Source organism: Aquarana catesbeiana, linkage group LG03 (assembly GCF_042186555.1).
Source record: "Aquarana catesbeiana isolate 2022-GZ linkage group LG03, ASM4218655v1, whole genome shotgun sequence".
In the NCBI taxonomy this organism is placed as follows: Eukaryota; Metazoa; Chordata; class Amphibia; order Anura; family Ranidae; genus Aquarana; species Aquarana catesbeiana.
Window position 1 is genome coordinate 654,698,479 of NC_133326.1, and position 21,740 is coordinate 654,720,218.

At 42.9% G+C, this 21,740-nt stretch overlaps 1 protein-coding gene and 1 non-coding gene across 3 annotated transcripts in view; both read left to right on the forward strand.

The window, feature by feature from the left end:
- The first annotated feature begins 437 nt into the window (after positions 1 to 437).
- Positions 438 to 21,740, forward strand: part of TNPO2 (transportin 2) — a 59,598-nt gene continuing 38,295 nt past the window's right edge. For both annotated transcript variants that reach the window (XM_073622721.1, XM_073622722.1), the window contains exons 1-3: positions 438 to 585; positions 11,001 to 11,114; positions 18,020 to 18,095. In XM_073622721.1, the coding sequence (XP_073478822.1) occupies positions 11,016 to 11,114; positions 18,020 to 18,095 (175 nt within the window). In that variant the 5' untranslated portion in view covers positions 438 to 585; positions 11,001 to 11,015. The remainder of the gene's footprint in view (positions 586 to 11,000; positions 11,115 to 18,019; positions 18,096 to 21,740) is intronic.
- Positions 16,062 to 16,132, forward strand: LOC141135775 (small nucleolar RNA SNORD41). Its single transcript, XR_012243629.1, has one exon. It is a non-coding gene; the product is annotated as a small nucleolar RNA SNORD41 (small nucleolar RNA).

Below are 21,740 nucleotides of genomic sequence, written 5' to 3' on the forward strand. Positions count from 1 at the left end.
ACGTCAATCCGCTATAGGGCGGGCGGGAAGTGGTTAAGGTGATAATTAAACTCATTTGGTGCCTTATCTGCATGAAATTAGCCTCAGAACCTGTGTAATTAATATGTGTTCGGGTTTAAAGGGATAAGGTGGCAACCCTAATGCAGTCTTGTGGGTGAAGGTCCCCATCTTTTTGTATTGTGTGTCATATATTTGAAATCCCACTGCCAAAACCGGACTCTGCCATTCGGAAGAAGCTCTGACAGGAAACTTCTCACAAGAACTTCTTCCCAGCAAATTAAACTTGCCCAGCTATGACTTCCACCCCCTCATTGTTTACACATCAATTATTCATAAAGGTTTTTTTTTTTTTTTTTGTTCTGCCCCAACCAAGATGGCGCCGCGGTCCTCCAGCCCCCTGGCGCGTCACGTGGCCCGGCAGGAAGTGGGCGTAGCCAAGTTTAAAATCCCTAGCTCGGGACGGGCTCGGCTACGCCCCCCAGCTCGTCACCCTATTGGTCGGAGGGGTGAGTTTGACGTCATCAGCCCGCGCTCGCTCTTTTTTTCTGTATCTCCGCCGCCCGCGAGTCTGCTCCGTCCTGAGAGGTGAGAGCCCGGGGCCTGCCGGTACCGGAGGGGAGGGGGAACGGGGGGCGGGTGGAGGCCCTGGGGCGGCATGCGGGGCCCGGCAGGCCTGGTAAATGTGGTATGCGTACGTTGGTGCCGCCGAATGCCCTGCCGGCTTATCGCACGCTGAGCCGGGCGGTGCTGCCGGAGATCCCTATGGTGGGTTACAAAGAGGCCTGTGTACCTAATGGGCACCACTACTCCCATCATCCGCGCCTTTCTTCTTCTGTACAGGAGGAGGAGCGGGCGGTGTACAGCAGAGGCTTCTCACCCAGGCAGGGCTCCATATACATTCATAGGAAGTGTCCCCTCCCCCTCCATCTCTCCACCTATACCCCCCACTGTACAGGACAGCATGGACCTTCATAGGGGGCCATGCTAATGGATAGTGCCTGCGTTTTTTTTATTTTTTTTAAATTTTAGGCCTTTTTTTTTTTTAATTATTTTTCAAACTTTTATCTGTATATTTTTATACCAATTATGACCCACCACCAAAAAAAATAAAATTTCTAACTTGCATGGGGACGCTACACGTGTTTTTGTTGTACTCCTAGTAAGGCCCAGAAACGGGTGTGCATTGCGTCTATTTTATGTTTTTATTTTTTTTATAGCCTATCTGGAACTCCCAGATGCTGACCATAATGCTGAGGCCTCTAAAGTTCCGCTATGATCCACAGTGAGCAGGCATTGAAACTAAACCCCTAAACTAAAACCGTTAGACCTCCTTTCACACCGAGGTGCTCAAACCTGCCCGTTTTTTTTTTTTTTTTTTTTCCCTAAAGCGGTTGTATGCTCAAACCCCAAAAAAACTGTAAGGCAAAGTCATAACGAGCTGATGTGCACCGCATACTAACTTAATTATGAAATACCTTAGAACAAAACTCCCACAGGGCCCAGCCGGTCACTACTGAGGGAGATGACCAGTCCCCTCTGTTTATTCCTGGTTCGTGGCTTCCGGCGCTGTCAGTGGCTGGAGCCGCGGAGATGTCGCTCCCGCACATGCACCCTCTGTTCCGGCAAGATACGCCGGACCTTCACTGCGCATGCGTCGCTGACGTCAAGGTGAATAATCTCCTAAACCGTACACGTTTGGGAGATATTCATTTTACCTACAGGTAAGCCTTATAATAGGCTTACCTGTAGGTAAAAATGACCAAGCGGACGATACAACCTCTTTAAGGCCACATATCTCAAAAAAAGACGTTTTGCGGTGATTTTGACGCGCTGCCCATTCATTTCAATGGGGTGTTTCTCAGGCGCTTTTTTAAAATTTATTTTCAATGGTGAGGGGTGTTTCTGAGGCGCTTTTTATTTATTTTTTTTTTTTTTAGCGCTCCAAAGATGCTGCTTGCAGGACTTTTTGCACCGCCTCGCCTGTGCACCACCCCAGTGCGAAAGCATCCATTGGAATGAATGGGAAGCAGTTTTCCGGCACTGTTTTTAGCGCATAAGCACCTCAGCGTGAAAAGGGTTCTTGGGGATTGCTAACTGTCATATTGCTTGTGTGTTAAACCCAACCGTCAAACCATCAAATGTCTGGCGTCACAACCGTTCACATGTGCAGCACCGTGGCAACTGCAGATCAAACTGAGGCCTAGATGGCAGCTTCCTTGGCTAAAAGGGATAGGAGGGTGTAGTTCCACTTGAGGGTGTTTAACCACTTGCCGCCAGCCACATAGCAAAAATGTATCCTGACCGGACGTCTTTCAGGATAACAAGCCGCTGCGCGCCCCCCCAGGTAGCGCATCACAGCGATTGTTGTTGCGGTGTGTCAGTCTGGCACACCACAACTCCGATCTAGGTAGAGAGTCTTTGACAGAGACTCTTTACCACATGATCAACCGTGTCCAATCACGACTTAGTGTAAACAAGAAAAGCCGTTTATCATCTTTTCCTTACTCGCGTCTCAGACACGAGTAGAGGAGAGTGGATCGGCTGCTCTTGTGACGGGGGAGGGGGGGTAGAGGTCTGCGCTGATTGACCCCCCCCCTTGAGGATGCCCACAGTTGACCACCAGGTGGAAAATGGAAAAAGGACGGCCGCGCTCCAAAATATTGCCTTTATTGAATAAAGCTTAATCCATACATCAATCAGAAACACAGGTCCAGATGATAGCTGACGCGTTTCACACCGTTAAAGGCGCTTAATCATAGCCAAGGACCACCAGGGATGCCCACCACTAGTCAGCACCAGGTATGCCAATCAGTACCCATAATGGATGCCAATCAGTGGCAAACAATAATGCCTGCCAATCAGTGATGCCCATCAAGTACCATCCATTAGTGCCCATCAGTGCAGCCCCATCAGTGAAGGAGAAAACATACTTATTTACTAAGTTTTGTAACAAACAAAGTCTTTTTTTTTTTTTCAAAATTTTTTTCTTTTATTTGTTTAGCAGAAAATAAAAATCCCAGAGGTGATCAAATACCACCAAAAGAAATCTCTATTTGTGGGAACAAAATGATAAAAATTTAGTTTGGGTACAGCGTAGCATGACCGCGCAATTGTCATTCAAAGTGTGACATCGCTGAAAATTGGTCTGGGCAGGAAGGTGTATAAGTCCCATTATTAAAGTGGTTAAAGTGGATGTAAACCCTCACATATACCCAGTGAAGTGAACAGCCTCAGATGATACACAGGGATGAAACAAATCTCCCTACATAAGTTTTAAATGTATATCTGCTGCCTTCATCTTTATATATTCTTTAGAATGTAGTTCCAATACATCTGGGATGCCAAAGTATGCCATCGCTGCTCTAAATAAAATGGTGGTTGTTGCAATTTTTTATGTCACACGGTTTTTGTACAGCTGCTTTTCAAATGTGTGTTTTATTAAATAGGAAAAAAAAAAAAAAAAATGTTTTTGTTTTTCAGTTATAGTCCTATTACAAGGAATGTAAACATCCCTTGTAATAGAAATAAGGATAACAGATCCTCTTTATGAAGAGATCTGGGGTCACAAAGCCCCCTAATCTCCTCTTTACCTTTTAACAGCAAAAGATAGAAAGAAAAAAATAATCCTGATCTTTTCCCCACTTACTATGATAACAATGTATTGCTCTGGTCACGGTGTGTTAGAAAAAAAATAACAAAGAAACAAAATTTAAGAGGAATTGGTGACAGTATGTAAAAAAAAATAAAGTTGCATTTTATTTTCCAAATAATTGTGACAAAGTACAACCTCAAAAAAAACTGCCATGCCTCTTACTAAATACCTTGGACTTTTTACTTTCCAAAAAGGGGTCATTTGGGGCCTGTTTGTACTGTCCTCAAATTTTCGTCCCATATTGTAGGTACATTTTTGTTATATTGTAGGGGTATTTCCTTCCTTTTGTTCTTGGCTAATTCACATAATACAAAGGCTTCTGTGATTGAGCAGAAGGAGGTGGGCATAGCAGCTGCATCAACTGTAATGTTGAAGATGCTGACACTTGAAGCATCAGTCATTGGGCTGCCAGCAATATAGTGTGATGACTATCTTCCAGAAGTGCAATAAAACTGTCAGTTTTAATAAAGATAAGCGCAGGAGATGTCATGAACCTCCTTGGACTTTACTCATTGGGTGCCCTCGCTTTTTTTTTTTTACAAAGGAAATACATTTCCAGAATTCAGCTTTAACCACTTAAGGACCGAGCCTCTTTCTGAGAATATATATTATTTTATTTTTAACACACTAGAGAATAAAATGGCGGTCGTTGCAATACTTTGTCACACCGTATTTGCGCAGCGGGCTTACAAGCGCACTTTAAAAAAACAAAAAAACAAAAAAAACACCTTTTTTGAATTAAAAAATAAGACAAAAGTATAGTTAGCACAACTTTTTTTTTTATATTGTGAAAGATAATGTTACGCCGTGTAAATTGATGCCAAACATGTCACGCTTAAATTGCGCCCACTCGTGGAATGGCGACAAACTTTTACCCTTAATCTCCATAGGCGACGTTTTAAAAAATTCTACAGGTTGCATGTTTTGAGTTACAGAGGAGGTCTAGGGCTGGAATTATTGCTCTCGCTCTAACGATCGCAGCAATGCCTCACATGTGTGGTTTAAACACAGTTTTCGTATGCGGGTGCTACTCACGTGTGCGTTCACTTCTGCAGGTGAGCTCGTCAGGACGGGGCGCGTTTAAAATTTTTTTTTCTTATTTTACCTTTTTTATTTTTACACTTCTTTTTTAAAAAAAATTGTCAGTTTTATTCTTATTACAAGGAATGTAAACATCCCTTGTAATAGAAAAAAAGCATGACAGGACCTCTTAAATATGAGAAAAAGACCTCTGATCTCATATTTACACTAAAATGCAAAAAATAAAAAAATGTAATTTGAGAAAATGTGTTTTTTTTTTTTTTTATGTCCCTTTTAGGAGCTATGGGCGGAAGTGACATTGTGAAGTGGTTTCCGCCCTGCATTGATATGGAGACCGGTGGGGGCCATCTTCTCCTCACTCAGCTCCATGCCTAACAGGACGCAGGACCCGATGCCTCTGTCGCTACCAATGGCTCCAGTATGTGGTGGAGGGTATTGGAGCGTGGCGGGAGGGGGCCGATAGGTGATCTCGCTGCAAATCCTCCACAGAGACCACTTTTATCTGAAAGCGACCGCCTGCTGAAGAGGATACCCGGGTTATGGCAGCTAGTAGGGCTGAAACAACTAATCGATTAATCGATTATGAAATTAATCGATTAATCGGCCAGTAACATAATGTGGTTAAAAAAAAAACTGAAATGAGCCCTTTATAGTACAAAAAGAGCAAGTAATCGCTACTGTAACTATTTCTTTCACAGTTCTATAGTAAAAAAAATGAACCCCTTACAGTAGTGATTATTTGCTTTTTTTGTACTATAAAGGGCTAATATTCGTTTTTTAACCCCATTATGTTACTAAACGTCTTACACCTGATTCACATCTATGTGTTTTTTAGTGCTTTTTGCAGAAACGGACTACAGTTCATTTACATGGTTTCCTATGGGACACGTTCACATCTATGCTTTTTCAGCTGCTGCGTATTTGGAAAGCGTCTGACTTTTTTTTAACGCAAAACAGTGCTTTTTTGGTTCAACATACTTCAATGGAGAAGCTGCAGAAAAGCATGAAATGCGTTTTTGCAGCAATTTGTGTTTTTTAATCTGCCCAACAACAAATTGGCCAAAAAAAATGCAAAAACACAAATCGCAGCAAAATCACGTGCGCAAAAATCAAAACGCACAGCAAAGAGCACTGCAGAAACAGATCAAAAGCAAACTGCATAGGTGTGCACCGAGCTTTATGCTGGCCACACCAATCAATTTTCAGATGAGAATATTAAGACGAAAAATCTTTGTACATTCGATGAATGAAAGAATGCTTGAAATTTTCACTTGTTTTTAACATTCTGTTTTTAAAAATAATTGTAATTTCTGAACGAAAACCACATACACTATCTGATAATTCCTTTCTCCAAGAAGTTTATTATTTCCAAATTTTCCCATCACTGTGGTTGAAAATGAACGTCGATTTGACCCCACTAAGGATTAGAAAATCGAACGAACGTTCTTATCTCTCCTCTAATAGTATATACAGTATATCGCCTCTTTTAGTATATACAGTATATCTCTTCTGTCTGTTATTCTCAGAGTGGATTAGATATTTTGCTCCCTAACCATATAGTTGGCTATTTATATTTACCACTGCATAGAGATATTTAAAATAAATTTCCTTTTTTTAAAACTTTACATATTAACTAAATTATACACCACACTTTTTTTTTTTTTTTTTAAGGTTATTAACCGATTAATCTAAACAATAATCGGCCAACTAATCGATTATGAAAATAATCGTTAGTTGCAGCCCTAGCAGCTAGCTGCTGCCATAATAATATTCCTTCCTCTTCACAGTAGCGACGTAAAACGACGACGGGCGGTCTGTAAGTGGTTAAAGAAGAACTAAACCCTACTATCATCTGATTCTACAGCGATGGAAGCTGTCATCTTAGACTCTTTTCTATGCAGTTGTCATGGTTCTGCATATGTGATCAGTTATGACACCAGTCATTTGATGGTTTGACAGATTGGTTGAGATCACAAGCAATTTGACAGTTAGCATTCCTGGTATGCTAGGAATTTAACAGTTTTAAACCGTTAAATCGATGGGTTTAGTTCTGCTTTAAAGTGGAACTAATCACATTGGTTAAACAGATTCAAGGCATGCCACGTATGACAGTGTTGATCGTCCACAGCGCTATTGTGTTCTGCCAGTGGGGAGCCATCACTGCCGGTGACTATGGCTGCCACCAGTGATCACATGCAAAAATTTGACAGGTTGGTTGTACCCAGCCTGCCCATGCATGGTTTGAATCTCGGCTGGTCCTTGCTGATTTGGCTGAGATTTGATCAACCTTTGGCCGGCTTGACATGGAACTGTGGCCCAGGCATCGTAGCTGGAGCTGCGTACAGGCAGCCTGTGTGCAAACACAGCAGCATGTCCTGATTTGACTGGTTTCCTGCACCCACCCATGCATGCCTAATGCAGACAGTTTGCCTGCATGCAATTTCAGGCAGACCACAGCTCCTGTCTGAATGAATCCTTCCTTTAATATCGGGAACTGTTGGTGACAGTTCCGTTTCTGTACTGTAGGTTCACGATCGAGCAGGCTCCCAGCCAAAAAAAAGTGCGGTGTTAGGCAAGAAAGCCAATGGCTATTCCGCTCCTGATGAGCCCAGATGGCACCCAGGGTTAGAGAGGCTGGTGTAGACAGCCCATTGCCCAACCTCTTCTGTGAGCCCCCAGATATTTTCGAGTGGGCCATGCATAAAAATATAAGGTCCGCTTGTGTCACATTTGGCACCTTTCTTGGGGGAGGGGGGTGCAGATACCTGTCTAAGACCGGTATTTGCACCCACTTCCGGGCATAGACTCCCACGGGAGTCTACGCCTCTTCCCGTCCCCCCGCGCTGTCTGCTGGGACACACACGGGTCCCAGACACAGCAGGGACTGTTTGGATTGCGCAGCGGCGCGACTCGCGCATGCGCAGTAGGGAACCGGGAAGTGAAGCCGCAAGGCTTCATTTCCTGATTCACTTAACGAAGATGGCGGCAGCATCCGAGGGACGGTTCAGCCTCGGGTGCCGACATCGCGGGCTCCCTCGACAGGTAAGTGTCGATATTTTAAAAGTCAGCAGCTGCTGTATTTATAGCTGCTGACTTTAAAAAAAGAAAAAAAAAAAAGACTTCCACTTTAAATCAATGGGTTTAGTTCTGCTTGAAGAGATGCATCTTTAAAATAAATAAATAAATCATCCAGCTCTTCTCCCTCCTCCACTATTGCCGGCGATTACCATGTGTTGTATTTCATTGCATATACTTAAAAAAAAAAAAAACACTATTGAAAAGAGGAAGCACTTTTCTTTTTACTCTTTTGTCACACATGGAACAAAAAAAGTTGTAAAACAATATTACCAAAGCTTAGTTTGTCCTCTCTAAAACAATGTACTGTATGTTTTACTTTTGCATGTTAAGTATTCACAAAGTTATCGAATAGAAAGCCCATAGTGAAAATATTGTAAGTGTGTCATATGCATGTTGGAGAAATGGCAGAGGAGGTTTACATCCGGTCATAGGAGGCAGAAAAAGGGTTAAAGAGTAGGACCCTCACAAGAGCATATGTGAGGATGTTTGAGCTGCTAAGGGGTCTGTGGATTAGGTAAAGCTCGGATTAAGTTAATTTGAGTGAACATTTGGAGCGTGGCATCATTGAAGTGCTTTCTTGATATTATTAGCAGTTGAAAGCCTACGAAATACACTCGTGACATCCCATGTAGGGGGGGAAAAAAATCCCACATTTTGAGTCGGGTACATTAAAACACTGAAAGCTGTTCTATGTATAGATCTACAGTCTTTTTTTTTTTTTTCTCAAATATGGTCACCGTGGGGGCTCCAGAGGTGATGCAGTAAGGATTCCCTGAGTATGATGAGGGTATTCGTATTCATACTGTCTGATCTGGAGAACCTGTGCCCATCAGGAGCACACAAAGTTTAACCACTATGCACATTCCCATAGTCCAGTGGCCCCCAACCTCCCCAGCACCGGTGACCGGCCTCCTGGAAGACAACCGCTCCAGGGACCGGGGTGGCACAAGCCAGTGTGGAGCCACTAAACCCCCCACAAGGTGCATGCAACCCAGATCCCCTGCACAGTGCAGCCCACAGCAGGGCCCCCGCCGCCAACAAGAATGTTAGCAGAGAAAAAACGCTCCTGTGCACAAGTGGATACCCAGACAAATATGTAATGACATAGGCCTTGCTGCCCTCAAGGATGAGGAAATCCTAAAAGTCAAAGATAAAAGAGAAAAAAAGAAAAACGAGAACACCTGTAAGCAGTTATAGTTAATGGCAAGCTGGGTTAAATGTTACATAAACTCCTCCCCCCTCTAAAATTGTGTACATTAGTATGCCATATTAAAAAAAAAAGGGGGGGGGGGGGTATTTACATGTCATCTCTGCTGTCACATATCAAGGCTTTTATAGTCTAGTTTATATAAATGTGGACTTTTCTGGGTTGGAAATTTTCTTCCATTCTCTTTTGGGAATGCTCGCTCTAATGAAAGGAAGTAATAATTCACTATTTAGCCAGACATCTCTTGTCTGCCTATGTTTGGAGAAAAAAAAGATCACATACTGCATAGCAGAAGTCCATGATAATGTCACTAATCCCCGGCGTGTACAGCTTACAGCAGGCCGCCAACCTGACAAGAGGCAGAGACCAGGTGGCAATGTGAGCTGCCGCAAATACAGATCAAGCCTCGCCTGGGGATTGGGGATCTATGTCATAGCCCATAGTCCATTTTGGGAGCAAGCAAGAGAGGGTGGGTATGTTCCTACATACAGTGGGACCATGGAGGAAAAAACATAGCCACATAGGAAAAAGGGAATATGGAGGAGGTTAAGAACAATAGAAGGTCCTTCTTTCCTTTTTTTTTTTTTTTTTTTTTTTTTTTTGTATATACTTGAATAGATTTTTTTTTTTTTCAAAGTGATACTAAACCCACCACAGTAAAATCAGTCTGTAAATGCAGTAAAACATGCTTGTTATACTCGCTGTGGAACCTAAGGGGTTAATCCTGTGCATTGTGTATAAAGGCTGTTTGATCCTGGCTTCTCTGATCCTCCCCTCCTTCCACTGTCCCCTCATAATGTCCTGATAAAACAGTCTATTGAGTCAGGCTGCACATGCTCAGTTTGGTATGTATTGCTAGAGAGGATTTTTTTTATCTTGGGAGAGTGCGTGTGATCAGCACAGGGCCAATTCGGCACTGTCCATACAGAGGGACAGGGGTCCTGCAGTCTCATAGGACTGTCAGAAAACTCCTCTTGCAAGCTTTAACCAGTGCTTGACTGAACACTGATAGAAGTCACAAAACTGCTATATACTGCTGATGAGAAAAGGTAATTGGCAATTTAGATTTACTAAAATAGTTGCATTTCCATGTTCTGTGTATTGTGGGAGACCAGATATAGTGAATGCAGGGTCCTGGGTTTAGTTACACTTTAACCAGAGTTTAGTGTCACTTTAAAATGATTGTAAAGTAACGTTTTTATTTTTCTGTTAATAAAATTAACATGTTACAGAGCAGCCCCATCTTCCTCTTCTCGGGATTGAGAAAAGTCTTCACTGAAAAGACCACTTTAAAGTGTACCGGTGCTTTACCCATTCAGAGAAAGCAATAGGTTCACTTTAATGGGAGCCCCACCAGCAGCTTATACTTTCCCTTCACTTCCCCACCTCCATATTCATCTGCTGACAGAAGTCTTAAGGTGTAAGTTCACTTTTTCACACTCCCGCTGGCACTTCTCTTACTTCGGTGGATAATTGGCTTTCATTACCCACACAGCCAGTGCAAGGGTCCAGGGATCTGACAGTCATGCCCCCCCCCCCCCCCCCCCCCTTAGAAGACAAGGTGGACCAGAGTGATTATGACTGTTTTGGCCAATCGTAATTACTGATTCATCCTGGAAGGAAAACGCAGCTTTAGGATCTACTCCATTTGCTGCATGGGCATTGATAGCTTATCATTCCCAAAGGTGAGTGCACCTGGGAGTGGTGAAAGGTGTAGTGTTCACTTTTTCATTTTTTGTGAAAAGGTTAGCTTACACTTTAAAGCTTATGCAGGCCTGGCGAAAGTCTTGCTACCTCCTATGTGGCAGTTGGCAAACCCGTTGTCCTGTGGGGGAATGGAGTGTGGTACATGCTCCTTTTTTTTTTTTTTATATACCTGCACATTTTGAGCATTTTTCTTAATTTGTGGCTACCTACAGGGGATGTTATACTAAGGGTCTGCTCCGGTGCTGCATAGGCAGAAGAAGTTATCGGCTTGGTTTTGCACTGGTGTTAACATGTCTTCATTTTGCTCTGTTTTAGCTAGTGGCTGTAACGATGGACTGGCGCCCTGATGAAGAAGGATTACAGCAGGTTCTGCAGCTCCTGAAGGATTCTCAGTCACCAGACACAGCCACCCAGAGAGTCGTCCAGGATGTATCCTTCACATTCTGCATGTGTCCACTCTGCAACAAGACCCAGTTGAATACATGTGTTATTGTGGGCCAGGTAGTCACTGTCACACCAGACTATTCAATCTCAGCACTGATGGCTTGGTGCTGGCATCTTTTGTCAGTGTAGAGATGGCAAGAATACAGAACAAGGGCTTAATTTAGGTGTGGTATCAGGTTAGTTCAAGGATCATGGATTAAAGGTTTTATTTTTAAAAATATGTAGCCAACCCACTGAGGTTGTATTTATTTCAATTTGTGCTTATGTGTTTTGGTTTTTTTTTTTTTTCCTCCTGAAATGTGTATAAAGCCCATAAACAAATTTTTAATACTTACTGATCCTTAAATGTAGTGGTTGCTTTAGTTCTCTTTTTTTAATTTTAGTTACCATGCACAGCTGCACCAGATTTAGTAAATCTTCCTCTTTGCCTTGGGCCCCTTTCACACTGGGCGGACTTTGTCAAGCGGATCTGTCTGCTGGTCCCCAATGAGCAGGCGGATGACCGGTCCGTGTTCGCTCCGCTATGCAGAGTGGACACAGACATGGCTCGCTGTTCTCTATGGGGCCGTTGGATGAAAACTGATCGCCTGTCCATTTCCATCAGACTCATCCGATCCACGATTAGACAGATGGGAAATGGATCCCTAGTTTTTTAGCGGACCAGATAGGGTGTCAGTGAACACATGAGCAATGGAGGTTCTGATTGGGTCCGCCTGGAAAACGGACAGGTGGGCCTGATCATTATGTCTGTGTAAAAGGGGCCTTGGGGTGTCTCTATTCTAGATGAAGAACTGGAGACACCCTTGGACAGCAGCATTTTCAATCTGGGGTAAGGGTAGTGTTAGATGCACTAGCAGATTTATATGGATTTGACTAATAAAGCTCCATTCCAGCTAACACTTTTTATGCAGATACAGCAACAGGTATTTTTGTTTTTTTATTTCTTTTTGAGATGGGGGGGTTTTACATGAATAAAGTGACCACCATAAGCACCCCTGTCAGTTTTAAATGGTTCGTCCCTAGCTTTTGCTGCACATCCTGCTCAGTAAAGAGAGTTGGAAAAAAAATGTATTCACAAGGTGAAAAGAAAATCCTAATAAAGGACACTAATGCAACCACCACATTTAGGCAATGTAGGCAGATCATGTCTGGTAAGAGAGGCTGCTGGCTGGGTTATGCACATAGCTTCTTGAAAACAACAAAGCACCCTGCTTCAATGCTTCTCTTGTGCCCTTTTACTACCCTGTTTCCCTGAAAATAAGACCTAGCGTGATTGTCGGTGATGGCTGCAATGTAAGCTCTACCCCCCCCCCCCCCCCCCCCCCCAAATAAGCCCTACCCTGTTTCCCCGAAAATAAGCCCTACCCTGAAAAGAAGACCTACAAGGACTTTAACTAGGGCTTATTTGGGGGGTAGGGCTTATATTGCAGCCATCACCGAAAATCACGCTAGGTCTTATTTTCGGGGAAACAGGGTATCATAAAAGCAGTAGGGAGGAGTTATTCAAATATCATAATGCTCTTCTGAGCAGGTGTCAACTTGGAGTGGGCATTCCTAGGCGGATTATGTTTGCATGCAGACCGCCCATGGTAATGGCCTCATGTGATTCTGAGCCTCCATGATTGAAATAACTGAAATCCAGTGATAGAAAGGGGCATGCCGGGAACAGAAGGACTTGGAAGCAGAGGACTAGAGGATACTGGGGATCCTCCACCCAGGAAAAGATGTGGGTCTTTCTGATTTGCTGCAACTTCTAATGCACACGTTGCTTACTGTGGGTCCAATGCACACGGAGCTTATCAATTTTAGTACAGGAGAGGAGCCTGTACAACTGTGCAAGACCATAGGTAGGGATGGAGTTTAATATCTCCTCCTGTGCCACGCATTAAAATTGGTAAGCTCTTCCACTTCAGTCTGAGGATACCCAGGTAGCATACACTGCACAATTAGGCAAGTTGTATTTTTGAGGATTCATTTCATTATTGAACAACTACAGGGCTCTGTCAATCCAAAATGTTAACAAACCTCAAACCTGAATAATTAAGAAAGTAAGTGAGGTTTTGTATATCGTGTAGTGAAGTAGCGCTAATATAGCACGTCAATAAAAAAAAAACACCAAGGAATTTCTCAGATGCTCATGGCAAATATAAACTCATATAAAAGTGTTCAAAGTCCTAAAAGGTGCATTCCATAATATAAATATGAGCAATAATGCAATGAAATCCAGTAACGTGTATCGCATAAAGCTAAACTAAAAGTAAATTGTTTCCCAGGAGTAATCAGCATCCAAAGAAATGGGGTGACTCAGAGAGATGATCAGTTCCAAAGTGAAAAATATAAATCTGAGTATATAACTGAAGAGACAAGGGGGATAAAGACAGGTGAAATAGTCCAAATTAAAGATGTAAGATGGTAAACATGTCTTTCTGCAATCCTCCTCCCAGTAGTGCTAGCCTCTCACATTTATAGATAGACCCCTATGGGTCTTCTTTTCCTAGAAGGAAGTTTTCTCCCAATCTTATAGGTGGGGCAACAGTAAACGACCAGTCTGTTGTTGCTTTCCTCACAAGGTCCAAGGGATCGCTGTAACTTTTTCTCCGGTCTCCACGGTCCTTTCCTAGAAAAAAGTTTCTCCCAATCTGCAAGACAGATAAAAGATCATCTCTCTGAGTCACCTGATTTCTTTGGATGCTGATTACTCCTGGGAAACAATTTACGTTTAGTTTTATGTGATACACTTTACTGGATTTCATTGCATTATTGCTCAGATTTATTTAATGGGATGCACCTTTTAGGACTTTGAACACTTTTATATGAGTTTTTATATTTGCCATGAGCATCTGAGAAATTCTTTGGTGGTTTTTCTTTTTTTTTTTTTTTTTTGACGTGCTATATTAGCGCTACTTCACGATCTACATTTTTGAGGTGTTGGTTACACTATAGAAGTTTAGGTGCTTTTTTCATTTAGCACTTTATATGTATGCACTTTATTTGTATTGATACTGTTGGTAGCGCATTAGTACTTTGCCGTATCAAAAGTGAGGTTTTGCTTTCTTAGTAGAATATCTGTGTGCACAATTATTGGGCAACTATAGTGTGCAGAATGGTTATGCAACTAAATAAAAAAAATAAAATTTTTTCATCTGTTAGGCCCCTTTCACACTGGGACGGTGGGGGCGTCGGCGGTAAAACGGCACTATTTTTAGCGACACTTTACAGTCGTTTTTGCGGCGGTATTCGTCCGCTAGCGGTGCGGTTTTAACCCCCGCTGGCGGCCGAAAAAGGGTTAGAACCACTTGCATAGCCCCGCTACAACGGTGGTATAGCTGCGGTATAGCCGCGCTGCCCCATTGATTTCAATGGGCAGGAGTGGTTTAGGAGCGGTAAATACACCGCTCCAAAGATGTTGTTTACAGGAGGTTTTTTTCTCTCCTGCCAGCGCACCGATCCAGTGCGAAAGCCCTCTGGCTTTCACACTGGTAAAACAGCAGCGGCAGTTTTAGGTCGGTTTGCAGGCGCTATTTTTAGCGCAATAACGCCTGCAAACCGCCCCAGTGTGAAAGGGGTCTTAAAGTGAGAACTATAAACAACTCAAAATTTACAAATAAACATTTGACATTTCCAAAAAACAACTCAGTGACCGATATAGCCACCCTTCTTTTCAATAACCATCATAAGCTTTCCATTCATAGTCTGTCAGTTTCTTGATCTGTTGACCATCAACTTTTTGTGCAGCAGCAACCACAGCCTCCCATACACTGTTCAGAGAGATGTACTGTTTTCCTTCGGTAAATATCCTATTTAGGAAGACCCCACAAGTTCTTACTGGCTAGCCACGCAGTGGAGTACTTTGATGGTGCATTATCCTGCACAAATATCATGGTCTTCTTGAAAGTTGCAGACTTTTTTTTTATTTTACCGGTGCTTGAACAAAGTGTTTTCTAATATACTGGGTAGTAGGCTTGGGAGTTGATTTTGAGTCCATCTTCAACCCAAAAAGGTCCAACTAGCTAATTTTTAATAATACCAACCCATACCATTACTCCTCCTTAACCTTGCTGGCGTGTGAGTTGAAGTGGAGCTCTGTGCCCATTATTGATCCAGTCACAGGCCCCATCCATCTGGTCCGTCAAGAGTCACTCATCTCATCAGTCCATAAAACCTTTTGAAAAATCTGTCTTCAGATGTTTCTTGGCCCAGTCTTGACATTTCAACGTATGTGTCTTGTTCAGTGGTGGTCGTGTTTCAGCCTTCCTCACTTTGGCCGTGTCTCTGAGCACTTAGCACCTTGTAACTTCTGGGCACTCCAGGTAGGTTGCAGTTCTAGAATATGACAACACTGGAGCGTAATGGGTTCCTGGTAGCTTCACGTTTGATTTTTCTCTAAGCTTTGGCAGTTAATTTGCGTGTTTTTTTTTTTTTTTTTTTTTTTTTATTTCTTTCCACAACATGTTTCTTGCAACCCTGTTTACTATTTGCAACAAAACGTTTGGTTCTGTGATCACGCTCCAAAATCTTAGCACTTTTAAGAGTGCTGCATCCCTCTGGACGATTTTTAAATTGTTTGACTTCAGAGTCAGTTAAATCTCTTTTCTGGCCCATTTTGCCAGAGGAAAAGAAGCTGCCTAATAATTATGCACACCTTGATATACGGTGTTGATCTCCTTAGGCCACACCCTCCCTCATTACACAAATACAAATCACCTGATCTGCTTCAATCCAATAAGCATTCAAGTTTATACAGCGTAGAATTGGACAATATGCATTAAAATTATGATTTGGGGCATGCAGATCTTGGATGTACCCTGACTGTATCACTGGCTATTTTGGTATATAAATGTAATCAAGGTAAGCCTTCATAAAGAAAACCCCTTGGTGAGGAATTCCCTATGGAAGCAGCCAACCTACAAGTTCATGGACTGTATTGTAAATCTGGAAGTGATGCAGATGTTCAGGACCTGATTTTGCAGTGATGGTTTCTGTATTCATACTGTCTGATCCAGGATATTGATGGTAATCTGTGACTTTCCCCTTTAAAGATGCACTAAACTTACCTGTCTGCAGCATGGCATAAAAGGCAAACGTGTCATGCTTTGTTCAGTACTTTTTAAGTGACAAGACCTGAGGTCGGAGGTCAGACTGGCTAATTCTCCCCTTCAAAAGAATTCAACTGATTCAAGCTCTTTTTTTATTTACTCAAACCGCGCTGGAAGAAGTTTGGAGATGCAATTTTTCAAAGAACAACATTTCAGCCCCTCTTAAAGTGGAGTTCCAGCCGGCCCGTGTTTATTAAAAGTCAGCAGCTACAAAAAGTGTAGCTGCTGACTTTTAATAAACAGATACTCACCTGTCCCACGGTCCAGCGATGAGGCCGCCCGAAGCCTCATTTCTCTCCCGTGCCTCTTCGTGGCGCTGGCATCGCTTCACAGTCGGGTGAATTGCAGGGTGGGAGGAGGAAGAGAACTTATGCTCGAGCCGCCTAGGCGGCCTTAGTGGGAGCTGGGTACCTGTCAAAACTAGGTACCCCCCCCCCCGAAATGACCTGCCAAATGTGGCATGTCAAAGGGTAAGGAGCACTTAAAGCGGAAGTTCCACTTTTGGGTGGAACTTCGCGTTAATCCTAATTCATTGTGGGCAAGAATAATATGCCTTTAAGCCTATCTTAAGAAATGACCCCGCCATCAGCACTGTATAAACATTATATATAGCATCAGCTATGCACTGTATACAATGCTGTTCTTTGGCAGTGGTATAGGGGCTTTCCGTCCTGTTCCCGGAACAAAACCAAGTCACGATGAGTGCTGCTCAGCAGATCACAGGAGGCTTTGTATTTTTATGATCAAACAAGGCTTCCTCTGGTTGGCTGAGGTAGAGATTGTGACCCCCCCCCCCCCGCCTATCCACCTCCAGCCAATTAGAGGAAACCTCATACGCCTTCATAAAATACAAAGCTTCTTGCGAATGCCCGAGCAGCAATCGGCCCAACCTGATTTTGTTTTCCGGGGACTGGAAGTCCGCTTACCGCTGCTGGAACACAGTGCCTCTATACTTTGTGTTTTATGATGCTCCTTATAGTTTATACAGTGTTGACAGTGGGCACAATTCTTAGTAATTTGAAGTGGTTTGTTTGGGCACACTTGGACTTGTATTTAAAGTAAGATAAGAACTAGAGCTAGACTTTAAAGTGGTTCTAAGCACAAAAGGTTTTTTTTACCTTCATGCATTCTCGGCATTGGGGTAAAAAACATTCCAAACCCCTCTCCCAATCCAGCGCTGTGTCTGGCTGCACCTCCTCTTCCCTTCTCTCACGGGAGACTCTGAGAACAGTGGGAGCCATTGGTGGGTGTACAGGGGTTGTGGCTGAGCCACGCTGTCTATGTACACACACAGCCCAGTTCAGGAATGCGGAAGACTGAAAGAGGAGGCTGTCACCACTCCTTGAGCAGAGCAGGTAAGTATAACACATTTGTTCAATTTAAAAAAAAGTCTTTATCACTTTAATGTTTTTCTATAGGTCAACTACTCTGCTTCTGGAAACTTTTATATATTTGCAAATAGCTAGGTTACCAGCCAGGCTGGTAGTCCCAATTTCATGTAAGTACCTCAGCCTTCAAGCAGCTCCACAAAAGCCGAATCCAAACAGTGGATAGTCCTGGCTTAAATGATTTGCTGAAGGACACTTAGACTTTGAGATTAATATTCTTTCTGGCTTGGTGCCCCCTTAATAATCTCTCCAGTACCCTTGGCACAGTTCAAGCCTAGAAAACATCGCTGTGCCACTAGCTTCATTGATCTTTGCTCTGTTACTGAATAAAGCTCTGTGTTCTTCCATCTGTATCTTTTTCCTGTTTATGTAACAGTAAGCAATATGGTCCTGAACTTGTTCCCAGAAACTGAAGCAGCTGAACCAATTTCCGGATTTTAACAATTACTTGATCTTTGTGCTGACGCGGCTTAAATCTGAAGGTGAGCATTTCAGATTTTTTTTTTTTGCATGCTTTTATCAGTACCCATAATTTTAATAATCTGGATAGTTCAAAAAACCAACATCTATAAGGAGGAGTGGGGGAGGGGAACCAGTCCTTTCCAGGAAGAATAGGAAGATTTTTTTTTTTTAGCTGCTACAAGAAACAGATGGAGGCTGTGAATTCTGCTATTGGGGTGATATTTATTACCTGGCAAGATGCCCAAATGTTGCACATACAAATATAATTCGTTTTGACTTTTGCCTGATTTTTGTTCACTTTATTAAAAAAAATAGGATTTTTTTTTTAAGTGTACATTAAAGAACACTGGGTATCTTCATATCTATTACAATAGGGTTAGGCTGCCACCTTCAGGGAAACTGGCAAAAGGACATATCTTCTACGCATAAAACCTTCCAGCAAGGCTTTGTTTTTGTAGCCTACCATGAATCACAAAGCAAAGGGGGTAGGATCCCTTTGTCTTGTGACATACTCCAAGAAAATCATTTGGCAGGTAAACCATAAATTCCACCCCCCCCCCTCCCTCTTTTTTTTTTTTTTTTTTTTTTTTTTTTTTATTTTTTTTTTTTTCCTTGGATTACATAACAGGACACAACACAGTTTCTTTATATCTGTAACGATTGGCTTATGCTGCCACCTTCAGGTTAATAGACACTGGCCAAAAAAAAAGCAGACTTCCTGCTCAGGCGTAACGTCTTTCCTCCCAGCACAGCCTCAGTTTTGCATGAGGAACCATACTAGAGGGAAGGGATCAATGTGTCCAGGTAAACCAAAAATCCTAATTTCTTAATCCTATATCTCAGGACACAGGGTTTTTACATTCCCACTATGATTAGGATGTCCCAAAGCACTGAATATACGAAGGGTTAGGCACAACAGCACAGTGGCATCAAGCCTAAAACCTAATAACCAAATTGGTTAACCATACCAGATAGTTGTTTGCAGGACCACTCAAACTGGCATCCGTAGAGGCAAAAACATCTACCTGGTAAAACTTGGTAAATGTATGAACAGAAGATGGGTAGCAGCCTCACAAACTGGAGCCGCTGAAGCTTTATGCTGAATTGCCAATGAGGCATCAACACTCCTGGTAGAACTGGAAAAGAAGGAACTTTATCTTTTATGCCATCGACCTGAAGGGTAAAAAAAAAAAATCCAAATCCACCAAGAAATAGTGGATTGAAAAGCAGCCTGTTGCCCCTCTGGCAGAACAGACAGGAAATCTGACTGCAGAAATGAAGTTGTAGACCAGATCCAAAGAGCAAACCACCTTCTCCTTAGTGTTTCAGATCGGGACACACCTATGGTAACACCATGTCCTTCACACATTGTTGTGAAGATGACACTTTTAGGCAAAAAAGAGGACCAAGATCTCAACACTACTTTATCTTGGTAAAGAAAAGCCAGCTCTGAGATTTTGAGCCAAGGTAGAGGTCACCAAAAAAAAGACAACCTTGTATGAAAAACGACAACAATGATCCTGACTGGGTTAAACAAAACATGTAAAACAGACTATACCGAATGTAGGTCCAACTGAGACAACATTACAGGCAAAACAATGCATTTGACCCCCTTGCACCAAATCCTTTATCAATGAATGATATACAAAAGGTCTGTGGAATAGAAATGCCAAGGCAAAGATTTGCTTCTTGAAAGTGTGCATGGTCAGATTGAACTCCAGACTAAACTGCCTAAAGCCAAAATGCACACCATGATGTACTGTTGAAGGAACTTTCGAGCCTCACACCAGGCAAAATAAGCCATCCTTGTCGGATAGTTGCACATTCTTTTGATGTCAGCTTCTTACACTGAGCAGTGTAGGAATAATTCATTTGGAAACATCCAAAACTCAAAGCCAGCAACTGTGGGCAGGATGAATTATCGGTTCCTGCAACAGCTTATCCAGAAATCCCACAGCTTGTCTGCCAACAGGGTGATATTGTCTGTGTACCACATTCATGGTCAATCAGAGTGTTGAGAAACACCAACACACCTGTCTGTATCCTGCTCTGAAGGTGAGGCAGGAGCATAGGTGGAAGGAACATGCAGATCAGGGAAAAACTGATCCCATGGAGTCGCTTTAGTATCTACCACAAACTTCTGAGTACCCCTTCTGTCCAGCTTGGTGATGAACCTGGATGCCTGAAGATCCATGTACGGAGTGTTTAATCCCTGACAAAACTTCGCACACCTCCCAGGTGAAGCACCCTGGTTCAACTGCTGACAACTAAGGAAGTCTGCCTGCCAACTTTCCATGCTTGGTAAATGCACGGTGGATAATACTGGAACATGCAGCTCTGCCATGGACAATATTACGTTTGCCCCCACTTGAGTAACATGGCTTTGTGTGCTTTCCTGGTGATTGACGTACACCATTGCTTTGGCATTGTTCAACGTCACTTGGACTGGGTGTAACCGAAGGTAGCCATACCAAAGTTGGTGACACATGAATCATCCGAAGGTCTAAAATGTTGTTCAGCAAAGTCCACTCCTAAACTGACAATGTTCCTTGAACTGACCAGTTTTCCAGAGTATCACCCCATCTTGACATTAGAACTTTGTAAGCTATTGTAAGGAAGGAGTTTCCCGTATTCAGCATCCAGGAAGCATTCCACCACTCCAGAGCCGACCTGACACAGATTCAGATGCAAAGGCAGATCCAGGGACTGAGGTCTTGTCCCAGGCTGACCGAATATTGATTTGCAGCTTCCTGAATGGTACAGGGCATACAGAACTGCATTGAAAGCGGAAGCCATCTTTCCAACACCCTTGTGCAGAAGTGAATTAAAGAATTTTCCAGAGACCTCAGGGACACCATCTGAGATCGGAGGGAAAGGCACCTTTCCTGTGAAAGAAACCTTGGACCGATTTGTATCCAGGATTAGACCCACCTATTCCAGACGACGTGTCGACCATGGCTGATTATTTATTTTTTTTTTTTTTTTGGAGTTTAATTACCGAACTGAACCGCTCGAAGACCTGCACCAACTAACCTGTTTGGCCAGGTTTGAGCCAACTGCTCTTACTGCTCTTGAAGAAGCAGGTTGTCCAGATACTCCATAACAGCAATACTATGTCCACAACAACCCCAGAGTCAAAACCTCAGTAAAAACTCTGGTAGCATTGGACAGGCCAAATGGCAAAGCCATAAGCTGGTGGTGGTGATCCTTGACAGCAAATCTTACAAACACTTGTGAGGCTGAAAGATTGGGATGTGCACATAGGTGTTTTGAAAAATTCTATGCCAGGAATTTGATGTGACCCTTGAGGTCCAGAATAGGCCAGACATCTTAGCTTTGGCACCATAAAAGATTTGGAACAGAAGCCAAAACTTCTCCCCTTCCAGTGTTGGAAAGAACTCTCTCTCTTTTCGGGAGTTCCAAGGGAACTTTTAAATGCATAAAGTGCAGAAGAGAGCTTTGAAATTCCAGCTTGTAATCCCTTGCACTGTGGACCATTTGTGATGTCCCAAGTCAGAATAGCGCGATGGCCGATAACATCCCCTCCGCTGTCCCCGATGCGCAAGAGTGGTGGCACACATTCGCTGGAAAGTGGACATGTCTCCAGGGTTAAATGCTTGCCAGTTTTCCAGTTGTCCAGTTTTTGTTCCCCTGAAGCTGTCTCC